General features: G+C 55.2%; 1 protein-coding gene across 1 annotated transcript; it reads left to right on the forward strand.

Moving 5' to 3' along the window:
- Positions 1 to 10,165: 10,165 nt before the first annotated feature.
- Positions 10,166 to 14,609, forward strand: EIF4E1B (eukaryotic translation initiation factor 4E family member 1B). Its single transcript, XM_028528984.2, has 6 exons — positions 10,166 to 10,855; positions 11,186 to 11,281; positions 12,000 to 12,063; positions 12,753 to 12,866; positions 13,018 to 13,157; positions 13,512 to 14,609. The coding sequence occupies exons 1-6, from the start codon at positions 10,425 to 10,427 to the stop codon at positions 13,723 to 13,725; spliced, it is 1,059 nt and encodes a 352-aa protein (XP_028384785.2). The 5' UTR covers positions 10,166 to 10,424; the 3' UTR covers positions 13,726 to 14,609.
- Positions 14,610 to 14,612: the final 3 nt, after the last annotated feature.

Raw genomic sequence — 14,612 nt, forward strand, 5'->3', positions numbered from 1 at the left:
TCACATGGAGGGTTATCAGTGAAGAAGGGGAGGGGGAGAATGGGGAAAAAGATACAGGGAATAAGTATAAATGGTAGGTTCAAAATAGACAGGGGGAGGTTAAGAATAGTATGGGAAATGGAGAAGCTAAAGAACCGATATGTAGGACTCATGAACGTGAACTAAAGGGGTATGGGGGGGAATGCTGGTGGGAGGGGGGATGAAGGGTGGAGGGGAACAAAGGGGAGAGAAAAATGGGACAACTATAATGGCATAATTAATAAAATATATTAAAAATAAAAATAAATAAATAAATAAAAAAGCTAGCACAGGGAATACCTACCATTATTGTTGGCCTCTTAGCACTGGAATTGCCCCCTTCCTATGTTTGGGGCCTGCCCCACCCCAGGAGGCAGAGCCTACCCCCTCCTCTAGGAGCTCCCAGGGCGTTCCCAGCCCTCCTTGGAGTCAGGACTGTGGCCTCAGCCCCAGACAGCCCAGTCCCAGGCTCAGAACCTGAAGCCAGTGTCAGAGCAATAGGTGAGGACCGGTGGTGCTGGTGGTGTCAGCTCCTGCCAGGGACCAGATACAGCAGTGACACTGCTCCTGGGAGCATCCAGCAGGACAGGACAAGCTGCACTGTCTGTGCCCAGCTGAGCACAGGAGAGTCCTCCCAGCCCTGCTTGGCCATGTGATTTGGGGTATCCTACAGGCCATGTGGCCTCTGGGGAGAGCACTCTGGCTTCCCAGAGAGTTTCTGAGCTGTGCAGTACTGGTTACTAAACTAATCTGCTTAAATTGGCTACAAGTGACTTCTGTGACTCATGACTAAAACCCCCGAAAGTCAGAGTGGGCCACGAGGAAGGACCAGCAGGAGGGAGAAGAAGAGGAAGAGAGGAAGAAGACCAGATGAAGGGTGCCGTTGCTTCCTGTTATAGGAACTGAGAAGCCCCTGCCAGGCTTTGTGGCCCCAGAGAGACCTACATGAGATCTGCATTTTATGGGGCGAAGGGGAGTGGTTTGGAGGGGGCGTAGCTGGAGGCAGCAATATCAGTGAGGCAGCTTTGGCAGAATCTACAGGAGGGAAGACAGAGCCATGGGGTTGGGGGCGGGGGCACAGTGGGATTCGGTTTGTCCTCAGGTGCTGGGGAAGAGGGAAAGGGCAGTGTATGAAGATTCCCAGATTCCCGGCTTGGACATCAGGGCGAATAATGCTGCCGCAAAATGAAACAATGGTGCGGGGTGGGGGCATGGTCAGCTTGCGCAGGGCCTGCGCGACGTGCGGGCCCTGGCGCACCAGCCGGAGACACCAGGCTCTACAACAGGCAGCGGGATGGGGGTGGGGCACCTTGATTTGCAGTTTGCGGATACCCATGGTGTAAATTCTCCCACCATGGTTCATTTTGAGCTGTCAGTGTTGATGTCATTGACCAGAGAATTGGGAAGAGATATGCTATATTGTCGCCATACACATAAGATGAGTAAAAAGTACTTGTAAGAGGTATAGAGAATGGTCAAGTAATTAGAAAGTTATGTTTCGTGTTTATTATACTTGTTTTTAACACAATTTATATAATAATTTTATATTACTTAATTGTTTCAATGGCTTTTATAAATGGCTCATAAAATTTCTGAAACTTTAACCACTGTTCTCACGAGCTGGTCCAAACCTGCCCAGTATACCATTGGATTTGCGGTCATGAGCGGGGAGGTGGGGGCTAGAGCCGGGGGAGGCCACTGGCCAGGGGCACGTGGAGAGTGAAAGGAAGAGAGAGTTCGGAACTTAAACCTCAAGTCCAGAATCCTGGGGTGCTTCCACCTTCAGGGGCAGAGGAGCCTGGCAAAGAGCCTGAGAGGGAGCCGTCTAGAGAGGAGGGGCGCTGGAGCGTGGCGGCCGGGAAACCAAGGGCATTGAGGACAACTGGATGAACGCTACGGAGAGGATGAAGCCAGGAGTCCTGAGGCCCTGGGGCTGGCAGCAAGTGGGCTGCTAGGGAGTCGCATGGTAGGGGATAGGGCCTGAGAGCCCAGGAGGGAAGAAACATCCGGGAAAAGTGGCCGGGGGGGGGGGGGGGAGTGACATTTGAGCTGGGTGTTGAAAGAGGAGAAGTTTCTTACAAGTGATGATAAGCATTCCTGGCAGAGGATCTGGCAGGTGGGAAAGTCCAGAGCAGAGAGGGCACAGAAAAAATCTTACATTCTCAATCGGGTGAGAAGTTCATACAGAAGCTGAGGCAAAGCAGGTGTTTTTAGTCTTTCACTTCAAGAAGCCCAGCGAGCCCTGGCTGAGTAGCTCAGTTGCTGAGAGCACTATCCTAGTACACCAAGGTTGTGGGTTTGATCCCCAGTCAGGGCACTTACAAGAATCACCCAATGAATACGCAAATAAGTGGAGCTACAAATTGATGTTTCTCTCTCTCTCTTTAAAAAAATCAATAAAGAAGAAAAAATCACCTAAAAAAAGGAGGCAGTCCATCGTTTGTGTGATGACGCCTATCTTCCTGTTCCATCATTCTTAGTATGTGGCTTTCACTTTCAAGGCTACTTCATGGTCCAAAATGGCTGCCACGGCTCCAGCCATCAAGTCTACACAGAAAACAGGAAGAGGGGAAGTAGAGCAAAAAGAACACCTTCCAGTTTTCTATCTCTTTCAGCAGGAGTGTCCCCAGAAGCCAGCCCAACAACTTCTGCTTCTCTCTCATCAGCTGCTTGCTCTCTGGCTATTCCCGGGCCCAGCAAGGCTCAGAAACGGGGCATCCAACGGGGCACATGGCTTCCCAGAACTAGAGAACAAGAAGGTTGCTGCCAACTTTTTTTATTTTGAAAAATGTCAAACCTAGAGAAAAGTTGCAGGCATAGTACAATGGACAAAGCCTCCAGATAAGCTGTCCTATGAGAGCTTTGACTAACTACCCGAATGTCCTTCCCCTGGGTCCGCCAGGCGTTAGCATTTGCTGCACTTCTCTTGCTCTCTCTCCACATGTGCTTTCCTCAGAGAAGAGGGCCGGTCCCTGGGCTGCCACCTGCACAGCGATCCTCCACCCCGCGCCACACTGCCAGTCCCCCTTGGGGCACAGGGCAGCACCGCTCAGGCCCGTCTCTTTCTGTCTAGGCCGCAAACCTGTGAGTTCCGGGGGGCAAGGGTGGGGGCTCTTCTTGTTTCTGACCTCTCTGTCCCTGGAAAACGGACCTCTCCATTCCTCCCTTCTCTCTCCCTTCCTTAAGACTGTACTAAGGAGAATGGGCTACTGACGCTTCTGGGGGGTGCGTGGGAGCATTTGGGGGAGTGGGTGGGAAAGGAGCCCAGTGGAAGCAGCTGGAGCAGAGGGCATTGTCTCAGGAGGATCCCGGGACCCCGGCCCTCCTGGCCCTGCGAAATCCCAGATGTGCCTTTTGGAGCTCTGTGTGGTGCCTGACGGTGCGACAGAACATTTCCTGACATTCCTGCCGCTCTGGGAGGAAGATGGGCAGGCGAGATGAGGGTCTGGGAGCAGAGAGAGGAATGGGTGACATTTAGTGACCACCTACTGTGTGCCAGGCACTACATCCATGATATCATCAAGCCCTAAAAACAATTCTTTATTTTATTTCTTAAAAAGATTTTATTTACAGATTTTTAGAGAGAGGGGAAGGGAGGGAGAAAGAGAGGGAGAGAAACATCAGTGTGTGGTTGCCTCTTGTGCTCCTGCCACTGGAGACCTGGCCCACAACCCAGGCATGTGCCCTGACTGGGAATCCAACCAGTGACCCCTTGGTTCGCAGGCTGGCACTCAATTCACTGAGCCACACCAGCCAGGGGAAAAAACCCAATTCTTTAAAGCAGACATTTTCATTCCCACTTTGCAGATGAGAGAACGGACACCCAGAGAGGAGAAGTCCCTGGTAACGGATCACTGACGCCCATTCTCAACCAGTTTCTCTCGAGTGCCAGGCTCTGTTCCATGTACCAGAGATTCAGCAGGAAACACGACCCATGAAGTGCTTGCTCTTTAGAACCAACGTGCCAGTAGGAAACATCAGGCAACCCATCAATGAACTAGTCACCAGAGAAGATGCTTTCGAATCTAAAGTTGAGATGGCGTTGTTTCTGTTGAGATCAGCGACGTTTGTCTTGCTAAATCTGATTGTCCACTCTCCCTCCTCACTCTGACCTCGACCTCCGAGTACTTGCTATGAGCTGGGTCCTGTTCTGGGCGTTGGAGAACACGGCCGTGAATGAAGAAAAGAAGGAAGATGATAAGTAAAGCGAATAAGTAAAACCTATGGTGCTGGAGTGGGGCTGAGGGGCTGGACAGCTCGCTGCAGGGGGCAGGGAAGGTCCCACGTGAGCAGGGAATGGAGGAAGCCACCCGTGAGCGTTGCTACGGCAGGAGCGGGCCAGGCTCGTGGGGAGGTGGCTAGCGCTGTGGGAGCAGAGCGAGCGGTAGAGGAGGGCAGGGAGCTGATGGGCCCTGCAGACCCGCGCTTGGAGCAGAGCAGCCTGGGCTCCAACTCGCACGGTTAACAACTGCTGCGCAGGGAGCGCGTGGTTCACAGACTGGCGAGGGTGGGAGCTGGGGGAGGGGATCGGGCGGCATCGCTGTAACCCAGGCCGGACGACCGTCGCCGGGGCTGGGGTGCTGGGAAGGAAACGGAGAGAAGTGGTCGGGCCTGGATCTGTTACGAAGGTAGAGCTGAAGACAGGATGTGCCGACGGGTTAGATGTGCTCAGGAGTCCAGGACGATGCCAGAACTTTTGGCTGAGCTGTTGGAAGAATGGAGATTGTGGGAGGGGCAGGTCGGGGGCGGGGCGGGGGCGGGGCCAAGAAGGTCCGGACGTCGGTGGTGGTGCAATAAGCCTGAGGTCAGGCTCCGCCCTATGCCTGCGTAGAGCTGAGCGGACAGCTGGATGTGTTTTTCTGGACTCCAGGTTGGAGCCTAGGGTTTACTGTGAATGTGATACTTAATCTGCAGGACTGGATGAGGTCACGGAACAGCAAAGGTTAGCACAGAGGAGAAGAGAACCGAGGGCTTAGTCTTGGGGCTTTCTGGAGCAAAGAGGAGGAACCGTTCATTTTGTTCACCTCGGTGTTCCCCAGTGCCTGCAAGAGCACCTGTACGAAGTGACTGCTAGGTCGGTCTTCGTTGATGAATAGCTGAATGAATAAATGAATGGATGGCATTAAGTGCTTAGAAGAAAATAAGCCCTGGCTGGTGTGGCTCAGTGGACTGAGCACTGGTTTGTGAACCACTGGGTCACCAGTTCAATTCCCAGTCAGGGCACTTGCCTGGGTTGCAGGCCAGATCCCTGATGGGGGGCTCGTGAGAGCCAACCACACGGTTTCTCTCTCTCTTTCCCCCTCCCTTCCCCTTTCTCTAAAAATAAGTAAATAAAAGTCTTTTTTTTTTAAAGAAAAAAATAAAACAGGGCAGTGAGTTAGAGAGTGCAAGAGTGCAGTCAGCTTCAGGCAGGGCGGTCGGGGAGGGCCTTTTAAAGAAGGTGACCTTTGAGCTGAGCCCCGGAGGATGAGAGGACACAGGGAGGTGCCGAGGCCCCGAGGCGGAGTAGTCTGGCCTGCCGGAGACTAGTGCGGCCGGGGCGCTGCCAGGAGGCCGAGTCCCCCGGGGACGTGCGGGCCTGGATTTTGGATCACATCCTGGAGATCCTGGAGCACTTTGAACAGAGGAGTTAAGTGATCAGAGTATTATTTTAGATGATTTCTCTGAGGCATGTGGAGAACATCCTGTAGGGAGGCGGGAGTGGACGCTCGGAAAGTGCTGGGAGAGACCTGGGTGGTGGCCCAGGCTGGGGAGGGCAGGGCTCACCTGGCGTGGAGGCAATGCCCGGGAGGGAGGGGAGTGGAAGAGTCCAGATATTTTAGGGACAGAAAAGCAGGGCTGGGAGCTCCTACTTTTTCACCTCCACGGTGATGTCCCCAGAGGCTGACCCGAAAGGGTCTTGGGTCGGGGCCAGGACTCCGGTAGGGCCGGAGTGTCTCCTCAGTCACCAGTTGGAAGATGTGGACGATGGTGGGCAGGTGTGCTGTGACTGGCAGGGTCGTTCCACGCCAGGCTCTGGGCAGGACTCTAGGGCAGCCAAGACCATGCCTGGCACTTTGGGGGGGTCCTTTTGTCACCGGAAAGGGACAGGGCCTGGAGCAGGTCTGCCTTGGGCCCGTCTGTAGTGTGTGGGTTCCTTTGTGCATGAAAGATTTCACAACACAAGCCTGGGTGATTTTTTTAAAAGTTTTGTTTATTTTTAGAGAGAGAGGAAGGGAGGGAGAAAGAGGGAGAGACCATTGATTGGTTGCCTCTTGCCAGCCACCAACTGGGGGAGACCTGGTCCATAACCCAGGAATGTGCCCTGGGTTGGGAATTGAACCGGAAACCTTTCGGTTCGCAGGCCAGCACTCAACCCACTGAGCCACACCGGCCAGGGCCCAGGTGATTTTGAGAGCATGCTTATTAAATCATCAGGAGAGAGCCTAGGCAGGGCTGCTTTGGCTCCTTAGGAAGGTCATATGGAAGAAGTGAGCCATGCGAGTTTGTGGGGACTCACTGAGAAGTCAGAGGAAGGGGGGCCTTGGAGATAGGTTCAGGGGCTCAGTCAGAGAGGAGGTGCTGCCGCCCACTGCTCCCCCGGGTGCAAGTCTTGCAAGGACCCTTTAGAGTTCAGGAGAAAGTTCACACCCAAGAAAGAGAAGGCATGGGTGTGCACCAGAGAGAGAGCCTGCGCTGGCATCCTTTGTTTTGAGGGATTTTCTCTCTCTTCAGCTGATGGAATCTAGGGGAGGTCTCAGCAGAACATTCATCGGCTTTCCTGGTGTGTTCTTGGATATGCTGATGTATCTAAATGAGCACGTAGAGGGACCAGAGTCACTTTCTGCTCCGCTTCACTTCTGTATTGGATTTGTTTGGTTCTTACTGGGTTTTTGTCATTTGTTCCCCCGACTTCACCCACGGATGGCACTAATAGGGCCTCTGTTCTCTATCTCCCCGCCCAGGTGATTTAAGTGATTTGCCCTCTGGTTAGGGAAGAGAGGTAGGAACCTTTGCTCTCCAGTGGGTCAGGGGAGATGAGATCCTGGGGTTCACCAACTGGCTGGGAATGCCTCTGATTGTTTGGCCCCGTTTGTCTAACCACCTGCCTCAGGTTCTCTTTCCCATTCATCAAAAATTCTCCTAACTATACTCCCTCACTTTCTCCCTTTTCCTTCATCCAATCTAGATTCACAGTCTCTCCCCAAGCCTGGCCTTCTTCCGGTGCCTCCTCTGTCCAAAATTCCTTGGCACTCCCCCCCTTGGGGGTGCGATGATGCTCCCATTGTTGAATGTCAGCCCTGGGACTCAACAGTGGACAAGGTGCTGTGCCGGCCTGGGGCCCACGCCTTAAGAAAGTAGCAGCTTCTACCCTGACTGGTGTGGCTCAGTGGATTGGGTGTCATCCCATAAACCTAAAGATAGCTGGTTCAATTCCCTGTTGGGGCACATGCCTGAGTTGCAGCCTGGGTCTCTGGTTGGGGGTGCACGAAAGGCAATCAATGGGTGTTTCTCTCCCTCTCTTTCTCCCTCCCTTCCCCTCTCCCTAAAAATAAAATCTTAAAAAAAGAAAGAAACTAGCAGCTTCTGCTTCCCGTCTGTTGGGACTCGTTCTGGGAACCCATCCACTGTGAGGAAGTGAGTCGGCCTCACGGAGAGGCCGCACAGAGCTGTCCCCACTGACACCCCCAGTGGAGGTTCCAGACGAGAGCCCACATCAACTGCCCCACGGGGAGTGAGCCGACTTGCAGCCCCAGCCCCATAGTGCTCTGGAGCACAGGCAGGCTGTCTCTGCTGAGCCCTCTTCAAATCCCAGAACTGTGAGTGAAAGAAATGGTTAGTGTTGCTTTAAGCCACTAAGTTTGGGTGGTTTGTTGTGCAGCAGTAGGTAGCCGGGACACCTTGCCCCACCGATCCAGAGTCTGTCTGGCATCAAACGCCACTGAGGTTTCCTTTTAAATGCCTTAGAAATCCACCACCTTCTCTCCCTCTTCCCACCACCTGGGCAACCACATCAGCGTCCTGATCGATCTCCCCCAACGAGCTCCTGCTGCCATGGAGGCTGTTCTCTACACGGCAACCCGGAGAGCCTGCTGGACAGCCCATGGGATTACCTGTCCAGCCCGCCTATGCCTGCTTCAGCACTTGGTGCCTCCCCACTTTCCTAGGAGCAAGACTCACTGTCCTGTCTTTCCCGCTTTGGGCTTCCCCACATTGGTCCCCTTTCTTCCAGCACCCATGCTGCTTTGCCGCTGTGCCCCTGAGATGCCCTCCCTCGCTGCCTAGTTTACTCCCGCTCATGCTTCAGCTGTCCGCTCAAACATCACCGCCTCAGTGAACTGCCTCTGCGCTACTGGTTCTCAGAATGGGGTCCCTGACCAGCACCCCCAAGGAACATGCTGGAAATGCTAATTCTCAGGCCCTAGACTGGTGCTGAGGAGCCAGACGTTCTAGCCAGGGCCCCGTGGTCTGTTTAAGGAGCCCTGCAGGTGGCTCTGACCCAAGCACTTGAGAACTACGCAGAAGCTCCAGTTCAGATGGCGGGCTTGATGCTCTCCACCTGTGAATCCCTTTCCTTCGGGGGTCTGCGATCTCGCGAGACAATCTGGCGTCTGGCTCCCTGGCTCCCTGGCAGACCAGGGCACAGGGGCAGCCCGGAGTTGGCTCCTCACTGCCTCCTGGCACACAGTCCCTTTCCTGGCACATACCCAGCACTTCAGGGAGGAGTGTTAAATACGTATTGACTGCCTGCCTCCAGGTGGTCTTGAGCTTCCCTGGGTGTGGGGTAGGGGACGGACTGCTCCCCTTTGAGATCTGGGTCCCTAAAAGTGGAGGGGGGAGGGAGAGAAACCTTAAGAAACTGTGGGAGGCACCAGCCCCCTGTGGAAAACGGTGCTGCTGTTCCGGAGGCTGGGAAACGGGTTCACGCAGAACCACAGCTCCCTCCCCCCAGCTTCCCTTCCCAGTTCTTCCCTCACCCTGGAGATAACCCAGGTGATTTCTTTCTTTCTTTAAAAATTTTCATTTTTCACTTTTAGAGAGGAAAGTGGAGAGAGAGAGAGAGAGAGAAACATTGATTTGTTCTCCCCCTTGCTGGTGCACTCACTGGTTGATTCTTGTATGTGCCCTTACAGCGACTCAAACTCACAACCTTGATGTATCAGGACGACGCTCTAACCCCAGGGTGTCAGACTCATTTTCACTGGGGGCCACATCAGCCTCGAGGTTGCCTTCAAAGGGCCGAATGTAATTTTAGGGCTGTGTAAATGTAACTATTCCCTAACAGTTAAGGGAGAGCTCAGCTCTGACGCTGGGTAGAGGGCGGAGGGCCGGATTCGGCCCACATGCCTGTGTTGGCCGCCTGCGCTCTAAGCAGCTGAGCTACCTAATGAGGACCATCCTCAGGCAATTTCTATTGATTTCTGAGTCAGGCCTTCTACGGGCTTTTTGTGTTTTATTTTATTTTTTTAAAGATTTTGTTTATTTTTAGAGGGGAAGGGAGGGAGAGAAACAGTAATGTGTGGTTGCCTCTCGTGCATACTCTACTGGGACCCAGCCTGCAGCGCAGGCATGTGCCCTGACTGGGAATCAAACTGGCAACCCCTTGCTTTGCAGGTCGGCACTCAATCCACAGAGCCACACCAGCTAGGGTGGCTTTTTGTGTTTTATATCATTTAATACAACAAGGTTCTGAGTTGTGTCTCATTAACCTTCCCATTTTACAGGTGGGGAAATAGACTCTGTGTGGTTCAGTAACTTGGCTAAAGTCAGGGCAGAAAGGATTCGAACACCGATTGTGTGGCACTGCCCCTTGCCAGCCAAGCCCGGGGGGGTGGGGGATACTCGGATAGGCCAGGAGTGCAGTGGGCCAGCAGGCCTCACGGAAGCCCGAGTGCTCTCCCAGGGGGCAGCCGCAGCGGCAGTGGGTGGAGGACCTGTGGAGCCCAGTGTTGCCAGACCTTCCCAAACTTTCAGGAGAAACCAAAACCGTGAATTTTTAATCCAATCTCCCTGTTTCTGGAGGATTATTTCTACTAGTGTCTGGAAATATAGGCGCTTCCAGAGACCAGATAAGTGTTTGTGTGAGATGACATTGGTGGTCAAATTGAGGAGGCGAGTGGCAGCAGAGACAAACAAGGATGCACCTGCCTTGCCCTGGCCGCACCAGCCACTGCTTCTGCCAGCTCTGGGACAGTCTGCTTTAAATTCAGCCCCCACAAACCCAGGGGGTGTGTGTGTACAGTGTCATAAGGGCAGACCCCTAGTGTTGACCCTTACCCTCCTGTCTCAGAGCCCCTCTCCCACCCCTGGCCAGCATGATGTGGGTGGGGTTGAGTCTGCCTGGGCACACCTGTCCCCAACCCTGAGCCTGCATGTAGAAGGTGCTCACCAAAGGCTTGCTGACCCCTCTCCCTCTGAGCACCTCCATGCTGGCTCCTCCTTTTGCCCAGACCTGGACAGGTGGGGTGGGGTGTGGGCGGGGCACTGGTGGGTTAAAAGCCAGCAGCTGGGGGCTCTCAATTGTTCTGTCCCTTTCGAAGCCCAGGCTGCTGCAGCATGGCTACCACCAGTCCTGTAAGTCCACCACCCATGTCTCCTGCAGCAGGGAGGGGACTCCCTGGCCCCCGCCTGCCCCAACTCCTTTCTTTGGTCAGACTGGAGAGGCTAAGGGTGAAGTCCTGAAGTGGAAGAAGGAGGAGAAAGAGGAAGAGGAAGAGGAGGCAGCACCAGCACCAGCAAAAGCGTCGATGAGAAAGAAGGCTCTGAACTCTCCCACCAGTCTGCAGTCCCTCAGGCGGAGGGCCCGGGTCAGAGGCCCCATGGAGGTCAAGGAGGAGTTGCACCATCTGCAGAACAGGTAGGGCAGCCCCTGCTCTGTGGCCTGGGACAGCCCCTTCATCTCTCGGCCCCAGTTCCTCACTGGGGAAGGCCAGAGCTGGCCTCAGACTTGGGTCTTGAGGTGTTGCCCCTCCCAGCCTCACCCTAACTGGGGTTCTGGGTTAAATGCCTCCACTGCTCCTCCAGTACCCTGGCCCTTCAGGTTAACTGACTGCAGTTGCCTTAGGGGGGATGGTACCCCGAGTCCTGCCCCCAGTTTGTCCTTACAGGGGTGAGACTGCCCTGCCAGCCCGGCTGCTGCTGGGGGTGGGCACAGGGGCTACTTCTTCTCAGCCACCCCTCCCCCCAGGTGGGTTCTGTGGTTCTTCAAGAATGACCGCGGCCGGGCCTGGCGTGACAACCTGCAGCAGATCACCAAGTTTGACACAGTGGAGGACTTCTGGGCGTGAGTGTCTACCCCTTGTGGCAGAGGCTGGGCCCAGGGGGCTCTGAGCTCCAGACCATTCCCAGACCCCATTCCTCTGGAGGACTGCTTCCTACACAGCTTTCCCAGTGCTCTCTGGGGCCTGGCACCTTAGTGAGGGCTGGGGCTTAGGGGGTTCTGCAGTGCGAGTTGTGGGGGGGAGGCACAGGCCCCATGGAGCCCTCCTGGGACTTAGGGAGAAAGCCTGCGAAGTGGGAGAAGCAAGGAGTTGACCCTGACTCTGCTACTTCACGCTTTGTGATCCTGGGCGAGTTCCTTTCCCTGTCTGCGTTTGTCTCAACCACAAAGTGAGGATCAGGCTGCCTCAGAGTGTCCATGGGGTCCCGGAGGGGGGGTCCCTGGGGGGGTGTCCCAAAAGGTGCTGTGCAAACCCTAGGAGGGGCAAGAAGGCCTGAGGTTCCAGCTGGAGGGGGCATCAGAAAAAAAAACTCATCCTGGAGAGGGGTTGTCTAAAAACCTGCCCTCTCGGCTTGGATGGTCAGGGAAGGTTCCTGGAATTTGCGGGTTTGGGTAAGTGATGATGGGATTCTGCCTGGGCTTACCAGTGTGACCAAAGGCTGAAGGCCAGAAGGTGGGGGGAAAGCAGTGGGGGCTGGTAGGAAGTTGAGGGGACTGAGGCCAGTTGGAACCAGGCCCTAAAAAGCCTGGACTTGAGCCTGGGGTCGGGGACTCTCCCCAGGCTATACAGTCACATCAAGCTGGCCAGTAAGCTCTCTGCAGGCTGTGACTACGCCCTGTTCAAGGTAAGCTCTGCTCCCTGCCACCCCGGGCACGGGGGCGGGCGGGGGTCTGATTCTCTCCGGTGTCTGCTGTGTTACTTCCTCACGGCGGGCTCGGGGCTGGGGTCTCAGGACAAGAGAAGGAGATGCTGCAGAGAAGCTTGGACAAAGCGTCAGGCACGAGCTGCACATAGGACCACCAGAGAACCTGGCAACTGGGGGGACAAAGAAGGAGCCCAGGTTTCTGGCCTGGGTCCTTAACTAGGAACAGACATCAGAATTGCTCGTGGACACTGCTCATTAAGGCCCAGACCAGCTCCAGGGGGTGCTGGCCCAGCGGATGTGTATGGGGGACCCCAACATCAGTGTCCTAGAGATTTCCCAGGTGAACTTGTACCAGCCCAGCTTGGGATGTCTGGCATGGCCCACACTGGGATGGCCCACACTGGGATTGCCCAGGGGCTTTGCTAATTACCCCTATTTGAACCCTGGTCTTAAGGAATTCTGCTCTGTCACGTATGAAAGGCTGTAACAGGTGACGAGTGTTGAGGCTGAATGGCTGGAGGTGGCACCTGGCTGTACTGAGGGGATGGAGGCGAGAGAGAGCCTGGTCCGTGGGGCCTCCTGAGGGGCAGGAGCAGGACCTGGGAGAAGGTGCTGGGCCCCCACTTCCCTCTGAACAAAAGCAGTTGGTTTGCCATTTGGCCTCCCAGGACGGTATCGAGCCCACGTGGGAAGACGCCAGGAATAAGCGGGGGGGCCGCTGGCTGATCAGCCTCGCCAAGGAGCGGCGCCACATCGATCTGGACCGCCTGTGGCTGGAGACCGTGAGTGGAGGGGCTGAGCAGGAGGGTCCCATGAAGGAAGGGGCAGGGCTGGTATAGGACTAATGGTGGCAGTGGTCTTGAGGGTGGCAGGTGGTGGGTGCAGTCCCTGGGCCGCAGCTGGAGGTCTCATCGACTCCCCTTTCGGCCCCAGCTGTTGTGTCTCATTGGGGAGAGCTTTGAGGAGTTCGGCCAGGAGGTGTGTGGGGCCGTTGTCAACATCCGGTCCAAGAAAGACAAGATTTCGGTGTGGACTCAAGAGGCAGAGAACCAGAAGGCTGTGCTCCACATTGGGTGAGGGCGGCCCCAGCAGGGGGTGGGGCTGGGGATCTTCTGGGGGAGAAGGTGAAATGGGGGTGGTTTGGTCTGCAAGGGAGACCTCTGGAACTTTCCTTGCCGCCTCTCCCTTTTGCCTTACCCATGTGTATAAAGGCTTTGGGGTCTACATTTCAAAATACTTCTAGCAGAACTTTTTTTTTCTTTTTGCATTAGTTCTATTTTGGGTTTCCACATGGCTCAAGCACCTCGTGGGAACACCTGGGGCTGGAACCAGGGTAGGGGCTCTGGGCAGAGGACCCAAGGTCCGAGGTTATCTCCAGGACCCACTGCTGCCTGCCTGTCTCATTTCCTCACCTGCTCACCCCTCAGGCGTGTCTACAAAGAGCGTCTGGGACTCTCGACAAAGACCATCATTGGGTACCAGACCCATGCAGACACAGCTACCAAGAGCAACACCGTGGCCAAGAGCAAGCCCCTGGCCAAGAACAAGACCCCAGCTGAGGGCAACACCCTGGCTGAGGACAAGTTTGTGGTGCAAGAGGGCCTGGGCTCTGCTCCCCATTCGGCACCCCTGAGCCCCTGACCACTGCATATGTAGGTGTCCCAGGCAGGCCAGGGGGTGAGGGCCTCGGGCCTGCTCCGAGCCTGGTCTGGAGTGAACAGGAATGTTCTTTAACATGCGTTGGGGCCCAGGCCTAGGTGCCGTTCTGTTGGGGGTGGGGTGTGCTCACACATGTGTGTGTGTGTATGTGTGTGTATATGTGTGTTTGGCGGGGGATGCAGGCTGAGGACCCAGGGCAGTAGAAAGGTGGAGGGAACCCCTGGGTTTCCTTGTTCACCCAGGGGTGGGTGGGGTGGGTCACTGGGTGAAGGAGGGTTCAAAGACAAACAGGTAGAAAGATGACAGGGCAAAGCCTATGATCCCGTACTTATTCTGTGCCTACCTGGGGCGTGAGAAGGGGGCTAGCTCAGGAGCCTGAGGGCTAAACCCTCTATTCTAGGGGAAGGGGGCTCAAGGCCACTGCCACTCTGAGAGCTGGAGTTCAGGGACAGGAGCAGGGGCCTCTCCTCTTGGTGATCACTCTGCTGGAAAACCTTTGTGGATTGCCTCTTGGACCCTACCTTCCTGGAGTAGGGCTGTGCCCCTCTCCCCACCCCCAAATCCAGAGGCTAGAGGCTTAGAGGCAAAACAACATCATCTTACAGAGCAGGGATATGAGGGGAGCTGAGGAGGGAGACAGCACCTGTGGTCTCTCCCTCCTCTCAGCTGTGGCCCTGGCTGTCTGGGCTTCCTGGCCTCAGGGCGGGGCTTAAGGGTTTAAGTGGAGGTCAGTGGATGAGGCCCTACCCAGGAGGGTAGAAAGCAGTTGGGCCTCAACTCGGTCCTGCTAGACGCAGATTAACTTGATGAAACTCGAACAAGACACTTACTCTTTCTGTTCTAAATAAATACTCTTTTGAACAAAACTG

Source organism: Phyllostomus discolor, chromosome 13, assembly GCF_004126475.2.
Source record: "Phyllostomus discolor isolate MPI-MPIP mPhyDis1 chromosome 13, mPhyDis1.pri.v3, whole genome shotgun sequence".
Taxonomy (NCBI): domain Eukaryota; kingdom Metazoa; phylum Chordata; class Mammalia; order Chiroptera; family Phyllostomidae; genus Phyllostomus; species Phyllostomus discolor.